The sequence below is a fragment of the Vicugna pacos genome, chromosome 13, assembly GCF_048564905.1.
Source record: "Vicugna pacos chromosome 13, VicPac4, whole genome shotgun sequence".
Classification (NCBI taxonomy): domain Eukaryota; kingdom Metazoa; phylum Chordata; class Mammalia; order Artiodactyla; family Camelidae; genus Vicugna; species Vicugna pacos.
Genome location: NC_132999.1, coordinates 56,017,921 through 56,045,236, shown reverse-complemented (window position 1 = coordinate 56,045,236; position 27,316 = coordinate 56,017,921). Strand labels below are relative to the sequence as shown.

General features: G+C 44.4%; 1 protein-coding gene across 1 annotated transcript in view; it reads left to right on the top strand.

Annotated features, from left to right (window-relative positions):
* Positions 1-13,238: 13,238 nt before the first annotated feature.
* PADI4 (peptidyl arginine deiminase 4) overlaps positions 13,239-27,316 on the top strand; it is a 32,362-nt gene continuing 18,284 nt past the window's right edge. Inside the window, exons 1-4 of the mRNA XM_006196701.4 lie at positions 13,239-13,349; positions 23,121-23,301; positions 25,535-25,601; positions 27,125-27,192. Of these exons, the coding sequence (XP_006196763.2) occupies positions 13,258-13,349; positions 23,121-23,301; positions 25,535-25,601; positions 27,125-27,192 (408 nt within the window). The 5' untranslated portion in view covers positions 13,239-13,257. The remainder of the gene's footprint in view (positions 13,350-23,120; positions 23,302-25,534; positions 25,602-27,124; positions 27,193-27,316) is intronic.

The window sequence follows — 27,316 nt, the reverse complement described above, 5'->3', positions numbered from 1 at the left end:
TGGCACCTCCAACAACCAGACAGTTTCTGTTACGTTCAAATTTTCTTGCTGGGCCAGTGGTTCTTAAACAGAGTGCACACGAGATTTCCCAGATGATTCTTGTAAAGATACAGATTCCTGGGTGCCCTCATCCCTGCTGCCCTGAGCCAAGTCTCCTGAGGCCAAATCCCCGGGCCTGGGTATCTGCACATTGTGAAGCTTCCCAGGTGGTTCTGATGCTCATGTGGGTTAAAAATCCCAACTACTTCCTGTTCATCGTGACAAAATACCTGGACACAAAGTGAACATTTATCAAGAGGGTGTCTTTGAACACATTCTGATATATTCCACCCCTTGGACTGTCATTTAACAAGAACTAGTAGTAAATATCCCATTTGACTTAGAGGGATTTCACAAGAGAGAGAAAGACAAGGCACAAAATAGTGTGTGCATAATGATGGCAGCATGGTCACTGTGACCTCAAAGCCACACCCCCCCTACTGTGTGTGTGTGTGTGTGTGTGTGTGTGTATCAATTTATGATTATACGAGCATAGAGAAAAATATGGACTGGTCCACACTAGATGTTAGCATGGGTATGGCAGGGAGCAGGAAGAAGCCAACCAGACAATGGATTAAAAAAAAGTTAAAAGGAGGGTGTGATTTGGCCACATGTGTGATTTATTTATTATAATTATATTGGCATATCTATGTATAAAAGCTCTTTTAAAAAAATAAGCTGTGTTTTGGGCCAAAGACTGTGGCAGCCTTTGGAAGTTAAAGTTGAAGTTCTGGGGAGAGTTTAAAGGACAAGATGGCCCTGGTCACAACAGAGGCCACGGTGAAGCCCCTGCCTCCGTAGAGCCCATGGTCTAGTGTCTAGAGCAGGCAGCGCAGGAACTCGGTGCCAAAGAACACCTGGCTCAGGAAGGAAACAAACGGGGCATGGGGCTGGGAGCCAGAGGGGACCTGCCTTTGACAAGCAATCAGGGAGGCCCTTCTGAGGAGGTGACATCTCAGACTGGGTTGGAAAGAGCCAGGTGGAGAGAGGAGATAGTGCCAAAGCTCTGGGTAGGGACTGGCTCGACGTTTTCAAGAACCTGGCTGAAGACCTCGCAGCGGGCCGAGAGTGTAGGGAGCCAGGGGCGTGACATGGGCGATGGTGGCATAGAAGGCAAGTCCCTGTCTCTGGGGTCTGGGAGGCCCCAGTGGTGAGCTTGGCTGTCACCCCCATGCAGTGGGGAGCTCTCGAGGTATGGGTGACATGATTTGGGCTATGTCTTTTTCTAAAGAATCCTCTAGGTGGGGAACAGCTTGGTGTGAGATTTTGGGTTAAGGACTAGGGTGAGATCAAAGACACAGGTCAGAGGGCTGCACACTAGTTGAGCCAGAGAGAAATGACTGTTCAATTTATCATTCGTGTGAAAACAGGAAGCGACAACTTGCTGGCAGACGGGCCGTGGGACTGCGGAGAGGCAGGGCCGAGTACCTGCCAGGTTTCCATATTTCCTACGTACTGATTTTTTTTTAAATGAAGTCGATCAAGGCTCCAAAAGAGGTTTTATGATGTTTCTAAATGATTTAAAGAATAATTAGGAAGTGTGTACTCAACACTGTTTTCATTAAAAAAGAGAACATTCCGAACCCCTCTGCAGTCCTATGGGTGACCCCTCCCACCCCCTCCCATACCCAGGAGTCTCACTAATCTGATTGTTTGTTTGTTTGTTTTGGTGGGGGAGGTAATTAGGTTTTTATTTATTTTTTGTTTTAATGGAGGTAGTAGGGATTGAACCCAGCACCTTGTGCATGCTAAGCATGTGCTCTACCGCTGAGCTCTACCCTCCCTCACTGAATTTTGTTTATCATCAGTTTGCTTCTCTTTCTCATTTTATGTCAGTATCTCTGAACTACCTACTCTTTCATTTTGCCTGCTTTTAGAATTTATGTGCATAGAACCATATTCATTCTGTTATTCTGTGACTTGCTTTTTTCACTCAGTACTGTATTGGTAAGATTCATTTGTGTTGCCTGTGGCCATAACTCATTCCTCTTCACTACCGTGTAATATTCCATTTTATGAGTAAGATCTATTTATACAGCTTTCCGTCCATGTGTCTCAGGTCCTTCCCAAGTTTGCTGTAACAAGCAATGTGGCTATCGCCATTCTTGGAGATCCTTCCTGGTGTACACATTTATGAGTCTCTCTGGAATACAGATCTAGAAGATTTTAGCTTTCTTAACTGGGAGAATGGTGAGGCCATGGGAAAAAGGGAAAGGACCAGTTTGGGAGGAAGTATGCATTCAGGGAGCCCAGCTGCTCTAACAATAAGATTATAAAATGTATACTGGCTCAAGTGTTTATTTCTTGCTCAGGCCAACAGACTAAGGTGGTTCAGGTCTGAATGGTAAGTACATGTGTTGGGGTAGCATGGGGGAGCTCTGCTCCACACAGTCACTCAGGGACCCAGGCTGATGGAGGCTCTGCTGGCTTCACTCTGGCATGACCTTGAGCCAGCAGAAGAGAAGAGAGAGGCTGGAGAACACACACCTGCCTCTGAACTACCTCGGGCCAGAAGGGTCACATATCACTTCTGTTGACCATCCAACAGTGAGAACTCAGTGGCCCCTGGGGATGCTGGGGACTCTGGGAAATGGGGTTGTTAACGGGAAGCCGCCTCCAGAGTCAAGTTTCATTCCTGTTCACTTGGTGTTGTTCTGCCCTTAGGGATTCAGAGCCGGCCTTCTTCCCACAGTTGTGGCCAGACGGCGCAGGCCCGCCCCTGCAGGTTCCTCTCTGTCTGAGCCATCACCCCAGCCCAGACCCACTCACGCTGCGGTTCTGGGTCTTGCCCGCTGAGCAAGAGACATAGTAAGCAGGGTTTCCTGGAGAAAGATGGATGAGTCAAGGGATTTCTCCAGTGTCAGTAGACAAGAGCCCCGGGAAGGGCCTGGTGACGGATGAAGGTGTGTAGGGAAGTGACACTTTCTGCATTTCCTACTTCCCTGTTTGGGGCGATGGAGCAACGGGTGTGCCAACACAGAATTAGGTTGTAGTTGAGCTGCTGTCTGTCCCTGCTGTTACTCATGAGTGAGAGCACCGCTGATGGGGAAGGAGCCAGGAGCTGACTCTCAAGTGCACTTTCATTTAATCTGGTGAATGTTTGTTGAGCATGCATTGTGTGTCCCCAGGCAATAAGCAACAAGGATGGTAGCGTAGTCTGGGTCCCAGGAACAGGCTGCCAAAGTGTGCTTCCCAACTTGGCCACTGCCAGCTGTATGACCTTGAGCAGATGACTTAACCTCTCTGAACTTTACTTTCCTCATTGGTAGAATGGGATAGAGATAGTACCTATCGCAGGGGGATGTTGTGAGCAGTGTGGCAGATCCGGGTAGGCATTTGGCATAGAGCTTGGCACTCAGCAAACTGCAGCTAAGTGTCGGGGAGGAAGTAACTTGAAGTAACTAGCCCGAGTAAGCTAAAAAGACAGATGTATTTGACTCCGAAGCCTTGATTTTTCTGCACTGCCACCTAAAGTCTCTTTCCCACTTTTTCCTGACGATAATTTTTTTTTTTTAATTTCAAGCTGGATACATAAGAAGTTGGGTGGCAGCAAAGCCTTCTTGAAGACCACAGGAACACGCACTTTCTGCCCCCTGGGGGCAGGCAGTGGTGTCTCCTGTTTGCCCATCACCATGTGCTAGCAGCCTCTCTCCTTGTGACCTGAAGCTGAAACAAGTGCTGGGCAAGTTTTCAGGAGGCTCAGGATGAGAGAGGGGCTGGACTCCCTATTCCCCCAAGTCCATCACCTCAGTTCTGGACACCAGACCCAGGTCTCTTGCTTCCCAGCACTTTCTTGTTATGTGGGCAGCAAGGATTTGAAATGGTTGCCGATAGGATGTCAGGGAGCAGGAGTCACCCTTGGAGTTCCTAGAAAGGAACGCCTGCTTGGAAAACCTAGGGTGAGCGTTGCCAGTGTGGGCACTCGTCACATGTGTGTGTCGTGAACCAGCGGATGCAAAGAAATCACCACTAATGACCCTCTGAAGTAAAGCCATCTTTGAAGGGTCTAAGGCCAACATGAAAGTCATTTCCGTAGTTTCTTTCTTGAACCCTTCTTGGGTCTTTAAATGAGTCTGGGCATCTTGAGAAACAGCATCTCAGTGCTAATTATCTGAATCTGCAAAATCTCAATTGCAGAAATTATAGCCGCCCCAGGGAGTTCCCAGGGCTCCGGCAGGCAGGGACCTGAGCATCCTTCGGAAATGAGTTTTCATGTGAGTAACACGGCCCAAGAGGCTACTGGACGGCTCAGTCATTATGCTTACTTTTTTTCTATTTTTTAAATTGTTTTATTCCCTTAAGGAATGCGTCAAGGGATTCCAGGTCAGTTACATAAAGGAAACATTCATCAAATGAATCATTAAAAAGGAGAGAAAAATAAAGACATCAAAGTAGGAAAAACCTAGGACATAAAGGCCATGGGAAAGGACAAATGTATCTATTACCATGAGGATCAAACTAGCACCTGTGTGGTTAAGCTCAATATTAGGATGAGCTTCCCAGCTGCCCATGCAAGAAGGGAGCTGGAGTTAACCACTGGCTTCTCATTATCAGAAGGAAGGCAGCATATCAAAGGATTCCAGCCACATGTGGACCTTTATAAAAGGACATGGAGTAGTCAGTGTCCTCAGCCACCTTGCAGCAGCAAGTCTGATGAGAGACTGTCTGGGGCTGACTATCTGTTTGCTCATCTGTAAAACATGAACAACTCTTACCTTTTGGATGATTGGAGGACTAGACCAGCACCTAGCAGACAGCAAGCACCCAACCAAAATTCATTTCTTTACCTTCTATTCTCTCCAGCCCACATGGGATATAGCACCTTACTATAATTATTCGTGCCTTATTATATAGCTAGCTAATCCTCACAGCTACTTTATTTGGACACAATTATTCCCACTGTGTGTTCAGCCCATTAGTGGATCTTGGGGATCCAGCAGAGAATGAGTAAATGTGCATGGACCTTGCCTTTAGGAAGCTCACAATTAGCAGAGAAGCAAGAAACAGACGATGGAAACATGGAGTGATAATTACAATGGTAGGACACAATAATAACCATAACAACCTCCACTTTTAGCACTTAATCTGAGCTCGGTACAGTGCTTGACAAGAACAGAGTGAGAAAGGAAACCTAGAGACACGGTAAGGAACCCATAAATACAACAATTCTCAGTAAAACTCTTAGTGAATCGCATGCAAAAAAAGGAAACACTATCAGATTATCTAATATCAGATCAAATGAAAGGGATCCCAGGAATGAAGTTTCACCTTAGAAAATCAGTTCAGTAGATTAGTCGTTCAAAGAAAAAATTTATACAATTATCTCAATAAATCAGAAAAAAAACAGTGGAAAAATATCTACAACAGTGATTCTGAGATGGGAAGCCCCATAAAAAAGACCGGCAGGACCCCCAAACAAGGCCACTACTCTCCTGCCAGCACCATCTGGTTCCCTGGCCCAGTGGCTTTATCTCACTTTTTGCCTCTGAAAGAGCTAACTTCTAGGAAAGTGGAGCTCACTCCTGATTGGTCCATTTGTAGTACTTCATTTGCATGGAGCTCACTCCTGATTGGTTACTTCCCTCACTCCTGTTTGGTCCATTTCTCTCACTCCTGATTGGTTACTTCTCTCCCTTCTGATTGGTCCATTTCTACAAAGCCTGTTCCTAATTAGTCAATTTTTGTTATACCTTATTTGCATATGATGTTGCAAAGTGTAAACTGGCAGCCTATAAAAGCCTGTGTAAACCTACAGATGGGGTCCAGAGCTTGGAGTGTTAATTCCTCTGGGCTCACTGACATAATAAACCTGAGTTCTCCAACTCTCGGAGTGATGTTTGGTCTCTCACCAGGATCCAGGTTGCTGTCACAACTGAGCTGTAACACTGAGCTGTAACATGTTTTTCTGCAACAATTCTTAAAGGGCATTGGGACTGCCAGGGAACTTGTTTGAAATGAAAACCCTCAGGCCTCACCCAGACTTTCTGAATCAAACTCTGGGGAGGGTGGAGGGGAGCAATCTGTGTTTTAATAAGCTCTCCTGGTATTGCTGGTGCTGTTAGAGTTTTGACAAACCTAATCTACAAGAAAATGACATGAAAAACTATACAAGATGATGGAATGTTGAAACCATTCCTTCTAGGATCAGAACAGGGCAAGAGTACCCATAACCATCACTTTTATTCAGTCTTGAATCGAAATTTCATGCAGTGCAGTAAGGCAAGAGAAAGTTATTTTAAGGATTGGAAAGGAATGATTATACAGGTAGAAAATCCAAAAGAATCTACAAGCTATAAGAATTAATAAGAGGGTTTAGCAAGGCTATCACTATAAAACCAACATACAAAAATCAGTTGTATTTCTAGATACCAACAGCACGTGGGAAAAAAATTTAAATATACCACTTAGCATAGCAATAAACAAAACTGCAAAGAACAAATCTCACAAAAGAGGGGCAAAAACTTTATGGAGTGTACATACAACTGTACTGAAAAACATTAGACGAGATCTCAATTCATGGAGAGAGTTACCATGTTCATAGGTTGAAAGGTGAATATTGAAAGAAATGCTGATTCTAAGATCTATAGATTAACACAAACCCAGTTAGAATTGCAGCAGGGTGTGTGTGTGTGTGTGTTTGTGTGTGTGTGTGTGTGTGTGTTTGTGTGTATGTGTGTAGAACTTACAAGCTGATTCTAAAAACTATATAGAAGTGTAAAGAGCCAAGAACAGCTAAATCACTCCTGAAGATGAAAAGGTCCAGGACTTGCTCCACCAGATATAAAAACGTAGAACTTTGTAGAACTTATGCAGAGATAGACAAATAGCCCATTTACACAGAACAGAGGGCCAGACGTTTTATTATTGCCTGGTAGACGTTGATTTGTAAATCCTGTATACTCGTCTGTCACCATTTACGTGTATTACAAATATGTTTTCTGCCAGGTTGTAGTTTATCTTTTTCCTCTCTTAACCTGTCTTTTAGTCAATAGCAGTTCTTAATTTTAATGTAGCTAAGTTTATCCTTCCTTTTCTTTACCATTTTGTTCTTTGTGGACCAAGATCTAAGCTACAGGTATGAACCACTCCTGCCATTCAATAAAAATAAGAAAAAGGAAAAGAGAAATAATCGGAGAGAAAAATAGGATAAAACTCTGAAGAGGTCCTTCACAAAACAGAACACATAGATTGCCAATAAACAGATGAAAAGTTATTCCATTCATTAGTAAGCACGGGAATTCAAAGGAAAACCATAATGGTGTAATATGACATGCTCACCAGACAGGCAAAAAAAAAAAATACATAACGTAGAATTAACTGTTGGTGAGGATATGGAATAACCAGGACCCTCATAAATTGTTGATGGGGATGAAGCTGGTACAACCACTTTGGAAGGTAGTTTGTGACTTCCCAGTGAGTTGAAAACGCGCCTACCCTAAGCCAGAAACTCAACGCCTAGGTATATACCTGGAGAAACTCTTGCCCTTGTGTCTGAAGCGACATACATATTCATGGTAGGGTGGGAGGGTATAGCGCAAGTGGTAGATCACATGCTTAACATACACGAGGTCCTAGGTTCAAGACCCAGTACCTTCTCTAAAGAAATGAATAAACCTAGTTACCTCCCCCACAAAATTAAAAAAAATAAGTAATACAGTAATAAATAAATAAAATATTAATATTCATGGAAGCATTTATCAAATGATCCAAAAGCTGGAAACAGTGTCCATCACCAGTAGGATGGATAACTCAATTGTATATTCACACAGTGGAATGTTAGCAATGAAGAGGAAACACTTATGGTTCCCACATCAACATGATGCATCTCACAAACACAACGTTAAGTGAAAAAAGCAAGTCACTAAGGGATAACGTGTGCTTCCATTTATGTAAAGTCCCAAAGTAGGCAAAACTAAAACAGTAAAAACCATAAAGAAAAGCAAGGGACTGATGATGGCAAGTTTGCATCCTTGCTTGCTCTGCAGTAGGGGTGATGGCGTGAGGGAGGTGTCCTTAAACAGCTTCAAAGGTACCGAAGACTTTCTATTCCTCCACCTGAGTGGTGTTTACATGGTGTTCACTTTATTGTTATTTCCTAAAATGATTGTATGTTTACACACTCCTCCGGAGGCATGATATATTTTGCAACTGGAAGAAAGGCGCACCAATATAAAGGCAACCACAGAGCAGGAGTGGATCAAGTTCATCAACACGGCTCACACTGGCCAGAACAAGAGCAGATCCCCACCTCCAGTGGCAGATGGCAGGGGATTTGCCAACCCCCGGAGAGGGATGCTGGGGATGGACTGCCAGGGGCCAGGTGCTCTGAAGCTCAGGGAAGAGGAGGGCACCCACACGCTGGTGACCAAACTACAATGTCATCACTGAGCCCCTTTTCTCCGGAAGAGTCCCTGAGCGCATGTGGGTGGAGGGCAGCTGTGTCAATAAAGCCTTGATTACCTCCTGGCGAGGGTGGGTGGGGAGAGGAAGGAAGAGTCACTGGAGATAGAGCTTGTCAACCGGAATCCCCAGGGGTGTGTGAACCCATCAAACTGTAGGCAAAATATTCCATGTGCCTTTTTCAGAGGGGATGTATCCCCAGCTGTCTTGTTTCTTGAAGAGATGGGGATGTCCCCCACCTCCTATAACAGTTGCTGTCGGTGCCCCCCACTCCCTCTTCAGTTCACAGAGGCCCAGCTCCCAAGTGCCAGCACCTGCCCAGAGGCTTTCTCTGTCCACCAGAGCCTGCTGATCAAAGTGCGGGGATCTAATGCCCCTCCAGGAGCAGCCCTTAACAAAAGACTGATGAGAGTGGGTGCATTGATGCTCAGGCTCCCTTGCTCCTGGGTGGACTTGCTCTGGGGCACAAGCTCCACACCACTTCTCGGGGCTCCCCAGTCGCCCCCAAGTGGTAACCATGGTAACCATCTCACTAACACACCATCACTGAGAGCTCCCTCCCTGTCTCACTTTCCCATCCCCTCTCAGTGTATCCTGCACCTCCCAAATAGACGACTTGCACTCACATCTTTGTCTCAGAGTCTCCTCTGGGGAAACCCAAACTAAGAAGCTTCCAGAAGATGAAGAGCACTAACAGGGATTCAGGAGAGGAGACTCCCATCTTGGTCCTGCACCAACTCGCCCATGACCTTAGGCCAGTAACAGCTCTTCCCCAAGCCTCAACTTCCCCATCTGCAAGGGAAGGAACGCTAAAGGCATCTCTACTGCCTTCTTTAAATGCTCAAAAGGACAAGTAACCCCAAAAGTATTAATTAACACTTGTCCTAAACTATGTGCTCTGTGATGGTTAATCTTATGTGTCACCTTGGCTAAGCCGTGGCACCCAGATATTCGGTCAGTCTGGATGTTACTGCGAAGGTACTTTTTTTCAGATGAGACTAACATTTAAATCAGTAGACTTCAAGTAAAGCAGATCACCCTCCATAATATGGGTGGGCCTCACCCAATCAGTTGAAGACTTTTAGAAGAAAAAAGACTGACATCCTCCAAGGAAGAGGGAATTCTTCCAGCAGACCCCTTCAAACTTAAGCTGCACATCAGCAGTTCCTTGGGTCTCTAACCTGCCTGCCCTGCAGATTTGGGACTCACCAGCCTCTACAATCAGGTGAGCTGATTCTTTAAAATCACTCTCACGTTTAAGCTCTTTCTCTCTCTCATGTGCACATGAAATATACATGTATATATATATGTATGTATGTTCCGAGAGAGAGAGATCTCCTATTGGTTCTGTTTCTTTGACTTTTGTTTCATGTCCCTTGAAGGCAAGGACCCTTCTGTCTTCTGTGTCCCTAAAACCTGGCCATGCCTGGCGCAAAGGTGTGTTCAGCTGATGTCTGTGGAATGAATCTCAATCAGTAGACCAGAGGGTCTGGAGTCTTTTCCCTTCTCCTCGCTAATCAGCCAGTAAAGATTTGCAGTTAAGGCTTTGCTATCAGCTCAATCTGGGTTCAGATCCTGATTTCTTTGACCACCAGTGTGTGAACTCATTTGAGTCACTCACCCTCTCTGAGCCTCAGTTTCCTTGCCTACAGAGTAAGGGTGATAACCCCTTCCTCATGGGGTGGAGAGAGGGATCACGTGAGGCGGTGCGTGTCAGGGGCTAGACCTGGAGCCTGCCCTGAGCTCGGTACCTGCCAGTCAGTGCTATTGGTTGGGAACACCAGGCTGTACCACTTTCCACACAGAGGCAGTTAAGGAAGCGTGTGTAGGGATAGCATACTTGACAGCAGAACATCCCAGAAAAATCGAGGCTTTCTCCCTGGATTCCTTAAGACCTGGGAAGAGGGCGTGGCACACAACAAATGCCTAGTCACTGAATGAAAGGATGGTGCCCAGACAGTGTGATGCAGCCATCGGAGGCCATGCGCAGTGTAAAACAGGACAGCGGCCCCAGATGTGAGGCCAAGTGGCAACCCCAGGCTTCATCGTCTTCCATTATGGCTTCTGGGCCCTGGACTTTACAGGACCAAGAGGCATGTTCTAAAAAACGGTGCAGCGTGGGGCCTGGTGCATCTTCGAGTCAGATGTTGCTCTTCTGTGCCCAGATCCTTCCAGGGCCTGGAGGGGTTCTGTGAAGGAGGGCAGGGAGAGGTGCTGAGGATGCTGCAGGGCTGTGGGAGCAGAGAGGGAGAAAGTACAGGCACACGGCTCTTAGATGAACATCTTGGTAAGAGATGGAGATTTGCCAGTTTGGGTGAGTCTGGATGATCTTGACCCTCCCATTTTCTACTTGAAGTTCTGGAGAGACTGGAGGGTCTCTGTGCTTGAAGGGAGTTCAGAGCTCATTGGCCAAGGGACCTGACCAGGAGGCAGCTGCATGGTGCCCAGAGTGGGACAAGGGGCAAATTTAAACCCAAGTGTCACTGCTTCCAGGCTGTGCAACTGTGGGTGAGTTACCTAACCCCTCCAAGACTCAGTTTCCTCATCTGGAAAATGGGGAGAGTACAACTAAGGCATTAAGTTTGTTATGAGGATTACAGATAATGCTTGTTAGTGAACTGACACAGGTAAGGGCCACATCAGAAGGCAGAGTGTTAGACAAAGCTGGGTTTGAAGCCCACTTAGAAGTCCTGTGGCCTTGAGCACCATGCTTCCCTCCTCTGCAGAAATGAGATTGTAAGTCCTGCCCACTGGGTTGTCGTGAGAATGAGAAATAATACAGCCCAGGGACCTGGTGACAAGTGTGGCATATTGTGGGTGTTTAATTGATGGTGGTCAATTTAGACAAAGCCTAATTAGCCTCTAAGAGAATGCCAGGGACTTCGGAGGCATTTGATGAGTATTTGTTGAGTGGAGAGTGAAATAATTGAATCTGAATTGTATCTATGAATGAAGAAATGTCTTACCTCCAGTAAGAAAATAAGTAAATAAATAAACCTAATTACCCCCTCTTCAAAAAAGAAAAAAAATGTCTTGGCCATCTCCTCCAAACACAGCTGTGCGCCATCGCAGTCCTGCAGCCTCTGGGGAAGATCCCCGACGCCGATCCCTCTTCCCAGAATGACGTCATCCCACCCACCTGGTGGAGGATAGCCAGGCCAGTCACTGGGGCGTCAGCTCAGGTGCCCAGTGACCCGGGCCCCAAACACCCAGAGGGCATTGGGCAACCCTCCCACCACCGAGCTTCCACTGGGCTGGGGATTCTGCTTTTCAGCAGAAAGAAAGGACCCCTTCCTCTGGGGTTTCTGGCCTGAATTCTGAGCCAGCTGCCCTTATGTGCAAGAGGGTTTGCTTCCCAAGCCCTAGGGCCCCCTTCCAGCTATGAAAGGGTTAATGTCTTCTGCGAGGGTAGCTCTTGGAAACTGTCCTCAGTACCCTCCTCTAACTCCCCCTCAACACCATGGGTCAAGAGCAGAGCTGGGTGCTGGAAAACACTGCAATCTTCAGCCACAAATATTTAGTGAATCAGGAGCTGTTCTAGGCACTGCGGGTGCAGCCAAGATTGTCAAAGGCCCTGCTCTCATGGCTAGTTGGAGAATAGACATTTGAACACACACACACAATGACAAGCTGTAGCAAATTTCAGGAAAAGAACCAAATACTTTTGCAAGAGAATGGAGACAAAGGTAAATTCACAAAGTCCCTGCAAAGACCCACGTACACGGATACAATGAATGCACTGCTGCCTGGCTTATGATGCTGAAAGTCACAAACAACCTTCACATCCAACAGTGCAATGGACTGAATTGTGCCCCCTACAACCTCAAATTCATGTGTTGAAGCCCTAACTCCCAATGTGATGGTATTTGGAGATGAGACCTCTGGGAGATAGTCAGGGTTAGATTAGGTCATGAGGGTGGGACCCTAATCTAATGGGATTAATGCCCTTAGGAAGAAGAAACACTTGAGCATGCTCGCTTTCTCTCTCCTTGCCCCCTACCCCTGTGAGAACACAGCAAGAAGACAGTCATCTACAAGCTGGAAAGAGGGCTCTCCCCAGAATCCAGCCATGCTGGGACCCTGATCTAGGAATTCCAGCCTCCAGAACTGTGAGAAAATAAATTTCTGTTGTTACGTTCCCCTGTTTATGGCAGATGAGCTAAGACAGGGAGCAGCTATGTAATCACGCAGCTGGAGATGCTGGCAAAGGTGATACCTGCGCTACACCCGGGTATCTCAGCCTCTTGTCTTGCTGACCCCGGCCCCCTGGCCTCATCTCTGTCACCACAGAGCCTTTTGCCTCTGCTCTGCCACACAAGATCAGGCACAAGTCTACAAAAAGGCGACCGTGTGAAGGCATAAAGTGGGGATCCAGGAAACCAACCTCCCTCCTCCAGCTTCCATTAGAATCTCAGACTAGTCCTAATCATATGACTAGCCAGAGAAATTGGGTTTATTAAGACCTACTGTGTGCAAATAGCCATGTGAATGCATCAGAGCGTCAGGTCTGGCACAAAAATGGGCTTTGAACCTAGAGAAGGTGATTTGGATCCTGAGCCCTCTGCCCTTCCCAGGAACCTGACAAAGCCAGGCTGCCCCTGATTCTGGCATCAATGCCCGTGCAGGGTCTGGGTCCAGGGAGGCAGCTCTGGGGCAGAGGAGGAGTGAGAAGATATGCCGGGGACCTGAAGTGGGGAGGGGCTGAGCTGCTGGGCCACAAACCACAGGTGCTGACTCATGGCCTCCTCTGGGTGCTGAGCGCTGTAAAGAAACCAGCCCAGGGACTTCCTGCAGGCGGAGGGACAAGCTAGCTGCACGATGGTCCAGGGGGCAGTGATCCATGTGGCCCCAGAACAGCCCACCTATGCTGTGTGTGTGCTGGGCACCGAGACTCAGCTGGACGTCTACAGGTAAGCGAGGGACATCCTGGCTTTGAGGGGCAGGTCTGGTGATGCTGGATAAGCAGGTTCTGCTGACACAAGATGTGTGTTTGGCTCAAGCTTCAAACTCCAGCCTCTGCAGCCACTGCCAGGGGAGAAGCTGGAAAGCTAAGACCCAAGTGGCCCTGGGATGTGCCTGGACTCAAGGCAGTGAGTTCATTGCCACATACAAGTGAGGCTTCCCCAGGGTCTCACTGCAAAGGAATTATTATAGAGCAAACAGGACCATCTCCTTTAACCATGGAGGCAATGGAAGCTCAGGGAGGGCCTGTGACTTGCCTAAGGTCACACAGCAAGTGTGCCCTGGAAGCAATGCTTGACCCTGGACTTTGTGGCCTAGACCTGGTTCACCCTGCAGTTTGTTACGCCAAACCTCTCAGCCAAGCCTCCATCCGTGGGTGTGTAACAGCGTGGGTGTGATGGGATGGGCTCTGGCATGGGGAGGCCAAGGTGGAGACCTGGCCCTGCTAGTGGCTGACTGGGCTGCCTTGGGCAACTGAGCCTCAGTTTCCTCATCTGTGAAATGGGGGGTATTACCTATTCTGTAGGGTGCTTGTAGGGGTTAAATGTAAGAAACACGAAAATGTTTGTTAAGTACTTAGCGCAGTGCTGGGTCTGTCCTTGGTAGTTGTTTATGACTGCCTGCCTGCCTGCCTGCCTGCCTTTTACAAACAGCTGAATACCTATTATGTGCAAGCCCTGGTTAATCCAGATGGCCTAGGAACGCTCTCGGTGCGTGTGCATGGTTGGCGTTATTGTTGTTGTCAGTAATAGTAGTGGCAGCCCCTAGCTTCCTCCATCCCAGGCTTGAGCATCTGTGGTCTAGATTGGTGCCCACAGGAGGGTCTGTGACCTTTCCTTGAAATTGTCACTTGCTCCTTGAACCCAGGCAGCAGGAGAACAGCATTAAATGTCTAGTGGTCTCTCAGGGCCCCACCTCTCTGAACCTCAGTTTCCTCGTCAGGCTAAGAGGATGGCTGTGAAGCCCCGGCAGGTGGCAAAGCCACCTGTCCACGCCCTTCTCCCTGCTCCTGGCGAGGAAGCCACGCCCAGCACAGCCAGCTGAGGGGATCCCTGCCCCACAGGTCAGGTGCTGCCTCCCTCTTTGTACCCCCTTGTCTCTGTCCCCAAGTCTCTGTCTCCCCGTTGTTCTTGGAGCCCTTTGTTCTTCTTCCTGTTGTGGTAGACACACAGTATATCCCTGTCCTGTCTACCTCCTGCCTCGGCACCTGGGCAGCTGGGGAGGCCCCACTTCCCACCTTGGCTTTGTGAACATCGTGGTAAACAGCTGTGCACGGAGCAGAGAAGGAACCTCCAGGCTTTGGCAGAGAAACAAAAATTTATATACATATTTTTAATTGAATAGTCAATTTACAATGTTGTGTTAATTTCTGGTGTATAGCATAGTGATTCATTTATACATATATATATTATTTTCATTGTCTTTTTCATTATAGGCTATTACAAGGTATTGAATATAGTCCCCTGAGCTGTACAGTAGGTCCTTGTTTTTTGTCTAGTTTATATAGAGTAGTGTATATCTACAAATCCTGAACTCCCAATTTATCCCTCCCACCCTCTTTCCTTCCTGGTAATGGTAAGCTTATTTTCTATGTCTGTGAGTCTGTCTCTGTTTTATAAATAAGTTCATATGTGTCCCTTTTTTTTTTTAAGATTCCACATATTATATGGTATTTGTTCTTTCTGGCTTACCTCACTTAGTATGACAATCCCCAGGTCCATCCATGTTGCTGCAGATGGCATTTTTTTTAATTTCTTTTTTATGGCTGAGTAGTATTCCATTCTATAAATATATCACAACTTCATCCAGTCACCTGTCAATGGACATTTAGGTTGCTTCTATGTCTTGGCTATTATAAATAATGCTTCTATGAACATTGGGGTGCATGTATCTTTTGAATCAGAGTTTTCTCTGGATATGTGCCCAGAAGTGGGATTGCTGGATCACAGGGTAAGTCTATTTTCAGTTTTTTAAGGAATCTCCAAATCGTTTTCCGTAGTGGCTGCACCAAACTACTCACATGGCTGCTGGCAGCACTTTGCTCCTGTGGGCTTGTGGACTGAGGGCTTTGGTTCCCTCCATGCTGTTGGCAGGAAGTCCCCCTCAGTTCCCTGCCATGTGGGCCTGTTCATAACTCACAATGCGGCAGCTGGTTTCATCAAGGTGAGCCAACCAAGAAGGCAAGAGAGAGAGAGATCTTTTGTAATCTTACCATGAAAGTCACAGCCGATCACTTTTGCCATTTTCCACTGGTTGGAAGGAAGTTGCTAAGTCCATCCTACTCTCAAAAGGAAGGACTTACACAAGAGCATGGACACCAGAGGTGACAGTTATTGAAGGTATCTAAGAAGTCTGCCTACCACATACTCTTCTGGTATTTTCCTAATTCTCTATAATGAATACACAGAATTTTTGATATGGAGACAAAGAACTTTATTATAAAAGTTTACACACGCGTGTGCATGCACACACATACAGTGGAATATTACTCAACCATAAAAAAGAATGAAGCCATGCCATTTGCATTGACACGGATAGATCTAGAGCTAATCATACTAAGTGAAGTAAGTCAGAGAGAGAAAGACAAATACCGTATAATATCACTTATACATAAAATCTAAAAAAATGATACAGATGAATTTATTTAGAGAACAGAAATAGACTCACCAACATAGAAAACAAACTTATGATTGCCAAAGGGGAAAGCAGGGTATAAATTAGGAATTTGGGATCAACAGATACACATTACTATATACAAAACAGATAAACAACAAGGGCCTATTGTATAGCACAGAGAACTATATTCAATATCTTGTAATAACTTATAATGGGAAAGAATCCAAAAAAGAATATATGTATGTGTGTATGTCTGTGTGTGTGTGTGTGTGTGTGTATATATATATATATATATATATATTATATATATATAAAACTGAATCACTTTGCTCTACACCTGAAACACTGTAAATCAACTATACTTCAATAAATTTTTTAAAAATAGAAAACTTTTAAAAATAAATAAAAATAGAAAATGTAATCATAAAATCCGTGTCTTTGTGGCCTTATGGAGTGAGTTCTGCCTCTCGGGGGAGTCTCCACTACAGTTTGATTCTGCTCCAGTTAATTAGCATTTCTTCATGGGGATTCCACTCTCTGTAGGTCATTCACTGTCACAGAGGGGCTGCTCTGAACACTCTTGGATGTGTCTCCTTGTGTACACATGCAAGACATTCTCTAGGAGTGGAATTGCTGGGTTTGGGGAGGGCTAACGTTTGACTTTGCAAGATAACACCAAGTTGTTTCACAAAGCGGTTAACTTCCCATCCCAGGAGTGGGGTGTTAAGAGTCTCCTTTGAACCACATAGTCTATGGTGTTGTTTTTCATCAGTCAAGTGAATATAAAACCGTCTTGTGGCCTCAATATTTTCATTTCCTTACTGATTAGTGAGGTGGAGTGAATCTTCATGTGTTTATCATCCATCTGTGTTTTAACCTCCATGAATGTCTGCTTGTGTCTTTTGCTCATTTTTTTCTATTGAGTTGGTTGTTTTTTCATGTTGATTAGCCCAGGTTCTCTAAATATTGTAGAAGCTAAGCCTTTGTCAGTTTTGTGCTGTGAATATCTTCCTCTTAGCTTACGCTTGTCTTTTCATTTTATAGAGCATTTTGATCAACAGAAGTTATTTATTCTCATCTAGTTGAGTTTATCAATCTTTTTTTTCTTGTTTATGGATTTTGTGTCTTGTTTAAGAAAGGGCATAAAAAATGTCTCAGACACCTTTTAAAAGATGCAAAATCTCATTCATGATATAAAAAATCAGTAAACTAAGAATAGAGGGGATCTTCTTCAGCTTGATGAAGAATATCTACAAAAGGCTTACAGGTAACATCATACTTGATGGTGAGAAATTTGAAGCCTTTTCACTAAAGTCAATAACAAAGCAAAGGTGTCCCCTCTCACCAGTGTTTTTCAACGTGATACTAAAAATCCTAGCTAATGGTTAAGACTAGAAAAGGAAATAAGAGGAATACCTATAGAGAAGAAAGTAAGGTGGGAAGCCCTATAAGAAGACCGGCAGGACCCCCAGGCAGCGCCGTTACTCCCTGCCAGCACCATCCGGTTCCCTGGCCCAGAGGCTCTATCTCACTTTTTGCCTCTGAACCGGCTTACTTACCCCTAAAATTCTATTGGTTCCCTGAGCTTACTCCTGATTGGTTATTTCCTTCACTCCTGATTGGTCCATTTCCCTAACGTCTGTTTGGTCCATTTGTATTACTTCATTTACATGGAGCTCACTCCTGATTGGTCCATTTCTACAAGCTTGTTCCTAATTAGTCAACTTTAGTTATACCGTATTTGCATATGATGTTGCAAAGTGTAAACTTGCAGCCTATAAAAGCCTGTGTAAACCTACAGCTGGGGGTCCAGAGCTTGGAGTGCTAACTCTTCTGGGTGTGCTGGTGTAATAAACCTGAGTTCTCCAACTCTGCGACTGCTATTTGGTTTCTCACGGGGATCCAGGTTGTTGTCACAACTGAGCTGTAACACATTTTTTTCTGCAACGAAAGAAATAAACTTGTCTTTGTTCACAGATGACATGATCATCTATGTAGAAAACCCAAAGAATTGACCAAAAAAAAAAAAAAACCACACAGCAAAATCCCAAAACTTCTGGAACTAATGAACTGTTATAGCAAGATTGCCAGACACAAGGTTAATGTACAAAAATCACTTTCCTATATACCAGCAATGAACAAATAGAATTTGAAATTTAAAACACAATAACATTTACATTTGACCCCCCAAATTTAAATACTTAGGTATAAATCTAACAAAATATGTATAAAATCTGACAAGGAAAACTTCAAAACTCTGATGAAAGATATCAAAAAAGTAAACAAATAGAGATCTATTCCATGTTCATGGATAGGAAGACTCAATATTGTCAGTTCTTCCCAAATTGATCTATAGATTTGATGCAATCCCAATCAAAATCCCACCAGGTTATTTTGTGGATATCAAGAAACTGATTCTAAAGTTTATATGGAGAAGCAAAGAAACCCAGAATAGCCAACATAATATTGAAGGGGAACAAAATTGGAAGACTGACACTACTGTAAAGCTACAGTAATCAAGACAGTGTGGTATTAATGAAGGAATAGACAAATGAATCAATGGAACAGAATACAGACCAGAAATAAACCCATATAAATATAGCCAATTCCATCTTTGACAGAGAGGCAAAGACAATAGAATGAGAAAAGGTAACCTTTTCAATGAATAGTAGTGGAACAAGTGGATATCCATATCCAAAAAATAAATCTAGACACAGACCTTACATCCTTCACAACTCATCATAGATCACAGACCTAAATTAAAATGCAAAACTATAAAACTCTTAGAAGATAACATAGAAGAAAATCTAGATAATCTCGAGTTTCATGATAACATTTGAGATACAACACCAAAGGCATGATCCATGACAGAAAGAACTGATAATCTGGACCTGATGAAAATTAAAGTTTTCTGCTCTGCCAAAAGTACTGTCAAGAGAATGAAAGACAAGCCACAAACTGGAAGAAGATATTTGCAAAAAGCCTATCTGATAAGGGACTATTATCCAAAATATACAAAGAACTCTTAAAGTTCAGCATTAAGAATATGATTGAAAAATAGAACAAAAACCTTAACAAACACCTCACCAATGAAGAGATTCAGATGGCAAGTAAGGATATCAAGAGATGCTCTGTGTATGTCCTTAGAGAAATACAAGAAAACGATGATGAGATATCACTACATACATACTGGCATGGCCAAAATCTAGAATGTTGACACCTTATTCTAGTTTTGATTTGCATTTCTCTTATAATTAGCGATGCTGAGCATCTTTTCATGTGCCTGATGGCCATTTATGTGTCTTCTTTCAAGAAATGTCTATTTAGGTCTTCTGCCCATCTTTGATTGGGTTACTTGCTGTTGTTGTTGTTGCTGTTTTTGTTGTTGTTGTTGTTGTTGTTGTTTGATATTGAGTTGTATGAGCTGTTTGTATATTTTGGAACTTAACCCCTTGTTGGTTACATTGCTTGCAAATATTTTCTCCCAGTCTGTAGGTTGTCTTTTTGTTGTGTTTATGGTTTCCTTTGCTGTGCAAAAGCTTTTAAGTTTGACTGGGTTCCATTTGTTTATTTTTGCTTTTATGTCTTTTGCCTTGGGAGACTGTTCTAAGAAAATATTGCTATGATTTGTGTCAGAGAATGTTTTGCCTATGTTCTCTTCTGTGGCTCATGTCTTGTATTTAATTCTGGGCTCTCTATTCTGCTCTGACCTACATGTCTATTTTTGTGCTAACATCACACTGTTTTGATTACTGTAGCTTTGTAATATTGTTTGAGATCTGGGAGTGTTATGACTCCAGCTTTGTTCTTTTTCCTCAGGATTGCACTGGCAAGTCTGGGTTTTCTGTGGTTCTGTATAAATTTTAGAATTATTTGTTCTAGTTTGGTGAAAAATGTCCTGGGTAATTTGATGGGGATCACATTAAATCTGTAGATTGCTTTGGGTAGTATGGCCATTTAAAAAATATTCTTTCTTCCATTCCAAGAGCATGGGATATCTTTTCATTTCTTTGAATCATCTTCAGTTTCCTTTATCAATGTTTTATAGTTCTCAGTGTATACCTCTTTCACCTCCTTAGTTAGGTTTATTCCTAAGCTTTTTTCTTGATGTGATTTTAAACAGGATTTTTTTTTTTACTTTCTGATATTTCATTGTTACTATAAAGAAATGTAACAGTTTTCTGTGTATTCATCTTGTAATCTTGCTGAATTCTTTTATTAGTTCTAACAGTTTTTTGGGGGGAAGTGAGGTAATTAGGTTTACTTATTTGTTTTATTTTTAGAGTTGGTGCTGGGGATTGAACCCAGGACCTTGTGTATGCTAAGCATGTGCTCTACCACTTGAGCTATATCCTCCCCATTTGTTCTAATAGCTTTTGTGTGGACTCTTTAGGGTTTTCTATATAGAATATCACGTCATCTGCATATAATGACAATTTTACCACTTCCCTTCCAATTTGGATACCTTTTATTTCTTTTTCTTGTCTGACTGCTGTGGCTAGGACTTCAAATACTATGTTGAATAGAAGTGGTGAGAGTGGCATCCTTGTCTTGTTCCATAATTTAGTGGGAAGGCTTTCAGCTTTTCACTGTTTAGTATTATGTTGGCTGTAGGTTTGTCATAAATGGCTTTTATTATGTTGAGATATGTTCCCTCTATACTCACTTTGGTGAGTTTTTATGTTGAGTGAATGTTGAATTTTATCAAATGCTTTTTCTGCATCTATTGAGATAATCACGTGGTTTTTGCCTTATCTTTCGTTGACGTGGTGTATCACATTAATTGATTTGCTTATATTGAACCATCCTTGTAACACTGGAATGAATCCAATTTGAACATAGTGCATGATCCTTTTTATGGATTGTTGAATTCAGTCTGCTAATATTTGGTTGAGAAATTTTGCATCCATATTCATCAAAGATATTGGCTTATAATTTTCTTTTTTTTTTTTATAGTGTCTTTGTCTGGTTTTGGTATCAGGGTGATGGTGGCTTCATAGAATGACTCTGGGAGTGTTTCCTCCTCTTCAATCTTTTGGAGGAGTTGAGAAGGATTGGTATAAGTTCTTCTTTGTATGTTTGGTAGAATTCCCCAGTGAAGCCATCTGGTCCTGGACTTTTGTTTATAGAGAGGTTTTTTGTGTGTTTTATTACAGATTTAATTTCACTTTTAGTGATCAGCCTGTTCAAATTACCTATTTCTTTTTGACTCAGTTTTGGCAGGCTGTATGTTTCTAGAAACTTGTCCATTCCTTCTGGGTTGTCCAGTTTGCTGGCATGTTACTATTCACAGTATTTTCTTACGATTTTTTTGTATTTCTGCAATATCAGTTATTATTTTTTATTTTGTTTATTTGGGTCCTCTCTCTTTTCTTCCTGGTGGGCTGAGTTAGAGGTTTATTGATTTTGGTTTTCCTTTCAAAAAGCCAGCTCTTGGGGGACCGTAGAGCTGAGTGGTAGAGTGTATGCTTAGTATGCACGAGGTCCTGGGTTCAATCCCCCATACCTCGGTTGAAATGAATAAATAAGTAAATCTAATTACCTCCCCCAAAAAACTAAAATAAAAAATAAGTATAATTTTTTTTAAAAATCAGCTCTTAGTTTTATTGATCTTTTCTGTTTTTTTTTTTAATCTCTATCTTATTCATTTCCCCTCTGATCCTGATTATTTCCTTCCTTCTGCTGATTTGGGGTTTTCTTTGTTCTTCTTTTTCTAATTCTTTCAGGTGGTAGGTTAGGTTGTTTATTTGAGATTTTGCTTGTTTCCTGAGGAAGGCCTGTATCGCTGTGAACTTCCCTCTTAGAAGTGCTATTGCTACTTGCCACAGCTTTAGTAAGATTGCATTTTCATTGTCATTTGTCTCAAGGCATTTTCTGATCTCCTCTTCGACTTCATCGTTGACCCATTACTTCTTTAGTAGCGTGTTGTTTACTCTCCATGTCCTTATTTTTTTCCTCATTTTTCTCTCTGTGATTGATTTCTAGTGTCATACCACCTGTGGTCAGAATACACCTTTACATTTCAATCATACATTTTTAACTCTGTAAAATCTAGAATTAAACACTATTTTAACTCTCTTTTCAATCAAGAACCTCAAAATATTTCAACTCTTGTTACCCCTCCCAATTTACACTCTGCTCTTTTTTTTAATTCTCGCAATTTGGATATTTTAATAAACTTTTAAAATGCAGACAATTTGTTTTAGATTTACCAAAATATTTACCATTTTATTTGTTCACCATTATTTCTTACATCCAGTCCATGCTTCTGGCATCAGGTATCTCCCCCTTAATGTATGTCTTTAGAAGTTCCTTGGGGAAAGGATGTTGATTTTTAAATATCAGTTTTTCTTCATCTAAAAATGTCTTTATTAAATTATGATTTGGGGGTACACAATTCTAAGTTGACAGGTTTTTTTTTCAAAATAGTTTGAAGATACTATTCACCTGTCTTCTGGATTTCACTGTTACTGTTGGGAAATCTGCTCTCAATCTAATGATTATTCCTTTACAGATGGTCTGACTTTTCTTTCTGGATACGCTTAAGACCTGTTTGTCTTTAGTATTCTCAACCACTGGGGGGGGGGGTGTGCGTGCACGTGTGCACACATGCAGAGAACAGAGACCTTGGAAATTTCTCTTACTTCTCATGATCTCAGCAATGCTTTAAAAAGTATATTCTAACCAGGGCCAGTTGTTTTGTAAGAGGAAGTTCCTTCAGAGAACTGGGCTGCCACAGCTCCAGAAGCAGAAGTCTGTGTGATTCTTTGTATATGCACCACCCCGTGTGTGCACATTTGTGTTTAATGTAAACCTCATGGTGTATGCATCACTCTATGCATCCATCCATGCTTGTGTCCTTGGTGTGCGCATCTTTCTGTAGTTTTCCTAGTATAAGTGTAAGCCCTCCGGGTCTTCCTGTCTGTTTCTCACTAGCTCCTGTCAACCTCACGGTACTTACTCCCAGGGTCAGGGTCAGGGTCAGCCTGGCTGCCATCTGGTGTTACACCTGTTGGGAAAAGGCAGAACGCTGGAGAGAGCAGTGGTGGGCCAGGTTCTGCCTCACTGCATCTCTCCGTCCACTCCATCTGTCTCTTCCACAGCTCTGCCCCCCAGGGCTACACATCCTTCAGCATCAGCGCCTCCCCAGGAGTGGGCGTAGATGTTGCCCACAGTCCTCCAGCCAAGAAGAATCCCACGGGTTCCTCCGCATGGCCCCTGGGCCCTGGGCTGGAGGTGAACCTGACGGTGAGAGCTGCCAGCAGTAGCACAGGTGACCAGAAGGTGAGTGTGGCAGCCGTGGGCTGGGATGTGGAGGAGGAGGTCAGCGGGTCACAGCAGGTCAGCCACTCAGTCCGTCCTGCACTGACCCTCAGCCCCAGCCCTAGCAGAGCCCTCTTCTCCCTAGAAAAGCTTGTGATAGCTTTTTCCAGCCGTAGCATCCTCACAGACAATATAGAGATGCCAAGGGTGTATGGAGGTCAGGGTTTTGATTAAATTCATGCATCTAGTAAGCATCTAGTAATCACCTGCTCCATGCCAGGCACTGCCAGACACTGGAGATACAGAAAAGAATGAGAAAGGTGAGGTTGCAGCCCTTATGAGGTTTACAGCCTCTGGGTAAGAGCAACACAATGTAAACAATTAGAAGTGGTGGTGATGGCTAGGAAGGCCACAGCCGGGCAGCGCCAGGCAGCCCTGGTCCCTGCCTGTGGATTTAGTTTTTTATGGCTGCTGTAATGAATGACCACAATCTATTGGCTTGAAACAACAGAATGTATACTTCTATACTTTGGAGGATGGAAGTCTCAGATCAAGGTGTTGGCCGGGCCATGATCCCTCTGGAGGCTCCAGGGGAGAATCAGCTCTTTGCCTCTTCGAGCTTCTGGTGGCTGTGGGCGTGCCTAGACTTGCGGCCGCATCTCTCCAGTCTCTGCCTCCGTGGTCACATTGCCTCCTCCTCAGCCTGTCAAATCTCCCCCCCCCCCACCCCGCCTCACTCTTTTTAAGGACACTTGTCTTGGGATTTAAGACCTGTCCGGGTAATCTAGGATGATCTTATCTCAAGATCCTTAATTCCATCTGCAAAGATCTTTTTTCCAAATAAGGTCACGGTCACAGGTTCCAGAGATTAGGATGTGGACATACCTTTTCGGAGAACCACCATTCCACCCACTGTACCCGCACTGACTTATAGATGGATTCAACAGAACCTTCCGGTATTTCCGCAGAGATCTGTGCCAACAACCACTTGTTCCCAACAGGACAGGCCAAGCAGGCTCCCCTGGGGCAGAGGTGTTGCCTGCTGTAGGAAGACAGACCTTGGGCAGCAAAGCTGGTCAGGGAGGATGCAATCAAGGAAAGCTTCCTGGGAGAAGTGGCAAGCTGAAGGATGGTACGAATGACCTGCGTAAGAGAGGGAGAGAGGAGTGAGAGCTCTCCATAGAGGATGTGGCCTGTGCGTACACTCTGGACAAGAGAGGGAGAGGCATGTATTGGGGAAACTGAGGAAGATCTGCATGGAAAGAAAGGAGGGTGGAGGGGGAGATGGGGGAGAGAGGGAGCCAGAATTAGAGGGTTTTGCATCCAGGAGCTCATTTCTGGGGGTAACAGGAAGCCAATGAAAATCTTTTGAACAGGAGTAACAAGACCACACATTGTGTTAGAAAGACCCCACTGGTGGCAGTGTAGCGAGTAGGTTAGATCCAGGTGGTAGACAGGGGACAGGGAGACCAGTCCAGAGGCTGATGCCACAGTCCAGACTCCAGGTGACAGTGGCTGTGACATTTCCCTGGATCTCCACCACCTACAGGACAGGGCCAGACACCTCAGTGCATCCCCTCAGGAGCTCCTCTTCTGCTAGGGGCAGCTCTTTGGTTTGGCTTTGGGAACATCCCTCCTCCATCTTGTTGGAAGTGTGGTTCCTGACGCCCTGCCCTCCTCTGGCCAGACTGGGCCAGTCACCCCCATCTTCCTGGATTTTGCATCTTGGGCAATGGGGGTTGGTGTTTCTTAATCTCAGCAGCGCCTGCCCTGAAGAGACCAGCACCCACCCGAAGCTCCGGCTCCCTAAATCCTCAGAGGGCTGGGGCTCCAGCCTCTCCAAAGTCTGGTCCTTCAGGTCTCCTCCCTCCCTCTGGCTTGCCAGCCACTTCCTGTGGCTTGTAACCAGCACTCTCCTGCTAAAATGCCTCTTCCCCCACGTCCCCAGCTGCCGACTCCTGCTCCTGCTGCTGGACTTCTCCGTCCAAGACCTACCGCAAAGGGTGTCTCCCTGACACCACACAGGCAGAGTAAGCCCCCACATCCCTGGGCTCCCAGAGGACCCTCTTCTATGCATCACAGTCACTTCAGTGTTTTGCTGCCCCTCCACTCCCACCAGTGGAGGTGTTCCTAATAGGCTGGGAATCCCAGCCTTGTCTCCTCAGCATCCTGCTCTCAGCTGGTACGTAACAGGCCAGTTGGTATTTGTTGAATGGCTAAGAGAAGCCATTAATGGTTTCCTTCTGTCCTACAGGTTCAGATTTCATACTATGGACCCAAGACTGCCCCAATCCAAGCCCTGCTCTACATCACCGGGGTCGGTAAGTGATGCCCAGAACCTTGGAGCATGGCCCCCTGCCCCTGCACACACACACACACACACACACACACCTGCAAGGTATCTTTCCCAAGAAACTATACCCTGAAGCTTACTTTAGACAGAGCAGAGAAAAAGGACAATTTCTAGCCAGTCATACATCTAGTAGTTCATAAATATTCCTTCCCCAGTCAGTGAAATGCAAATACAACTGGGAGAGAAGGCATTTGTAGGGAGCTCCAATTATATCTCAATATTTTATTTATCAGCTTAGGAAGTGGTACGTGCATTTTCAATATATGAGTCTCTATGCCTTTTGGAGATCTCAAATATTTATGAAGAAAAGTAGATGATGACACTGTCTTACACAGGAATATAGACCAATGTTCCCCAAATTCCTTTATTTACATCCCGTCTTCACCATTTTTGTTGCATCAATGATCTACATATACTCATACTTAATATTCTTTTTTAAATAAAGTATATTTTTAACTTGACCTCATGTTGAACAATAATAACATGATATTACTATTATATTAATTGCATGAACAGCATGTGGATGTTTCATTTTCATTTCATTAATGAATTTCATTCATTTATTTCATTAATACACATTTTAATAATTAATGATAATTTATTATTATTAATATTATATAGCACTCACTCTGTGCCAGGTGGTGTGCCAAGACTTTACACTGAAACCTTACAACAATCCAATGAAATTGGTAGTGTTATTATTCCCATTTTACAGACGAAGAAACTGAGGTACAAGAGGTAAACAGACTTGCCCAAGGTAATGCAGCTGGTTAGTGAAGAAGCGAAGAAGTCCAGGCCACCATGCATGGTGCTCTCTGGTCCAGCACTGATCCATGGCTATGGATACGTTTAAAAGAACATCAGATCAATCTCATACTGTGAGCTCATGAGGTCACTATATCACACCATGGGCACACAGTGTCATTGGAATGACCGTGTAGTCATGTGTTCTGATGAGCAGGGAAGGATTTAGAAATGAGCATAGGCTTTCTCAGCCATGCCATTTGGACAGAGCAGGGTATGTTTGGGGCCACGATTCATCCCCAGTGCAGTCACAATACACAGAATGAAGCCCTAGGTGGGTTGGAGTAATCACCATGTCCCTTGCCCCAAGGGGGCCGGAGTTGGGGCCAGAGACCTTTGAGAGCCTGGCAAGGTGTCCTTGCAGGGACTTCGCACCAAACATCCACTGGATGGCTGGGAACTCTTTCTGAAACCCCTGGGTGTGGCCAGGTGTGCAAGGTCTGGTTGGCATCACAGCTATGGCATGGCCCCCGACTCAAGGAGAATGGGTGTGGTCAGAAGCCCTGGCTCACTGTTTGAATTGCAGTCAAACTTCTTCAGAAACATGGGGGTATCTCCTCTGAAAATGAGGGAGCGAAGCTTTTGTGCAGATAGTCTCCTGGAGGAAGGATTGTCCATCTGGGGCCAGGCTGAGTGCCCCGACCCTTACCCTCGCCAACCCTCTCCTCTTACTTACTGGGATTTCAGAAATCTCCTTGAGCGCGGACATCTCCCGCACTGGCAAAATGAAGCCAACAGGAGGCAAGAAAGATCAGGTATGGCTCAGCCTTGACCCACACCCCAAATGCTCTCGAAACTCTGCTGGATTCTCCTCGGGCTCCCCCTGGTGGTTATGGGGGTGAACAGCAGTCTATCTCATGTATCTTATTTTAATAGTAA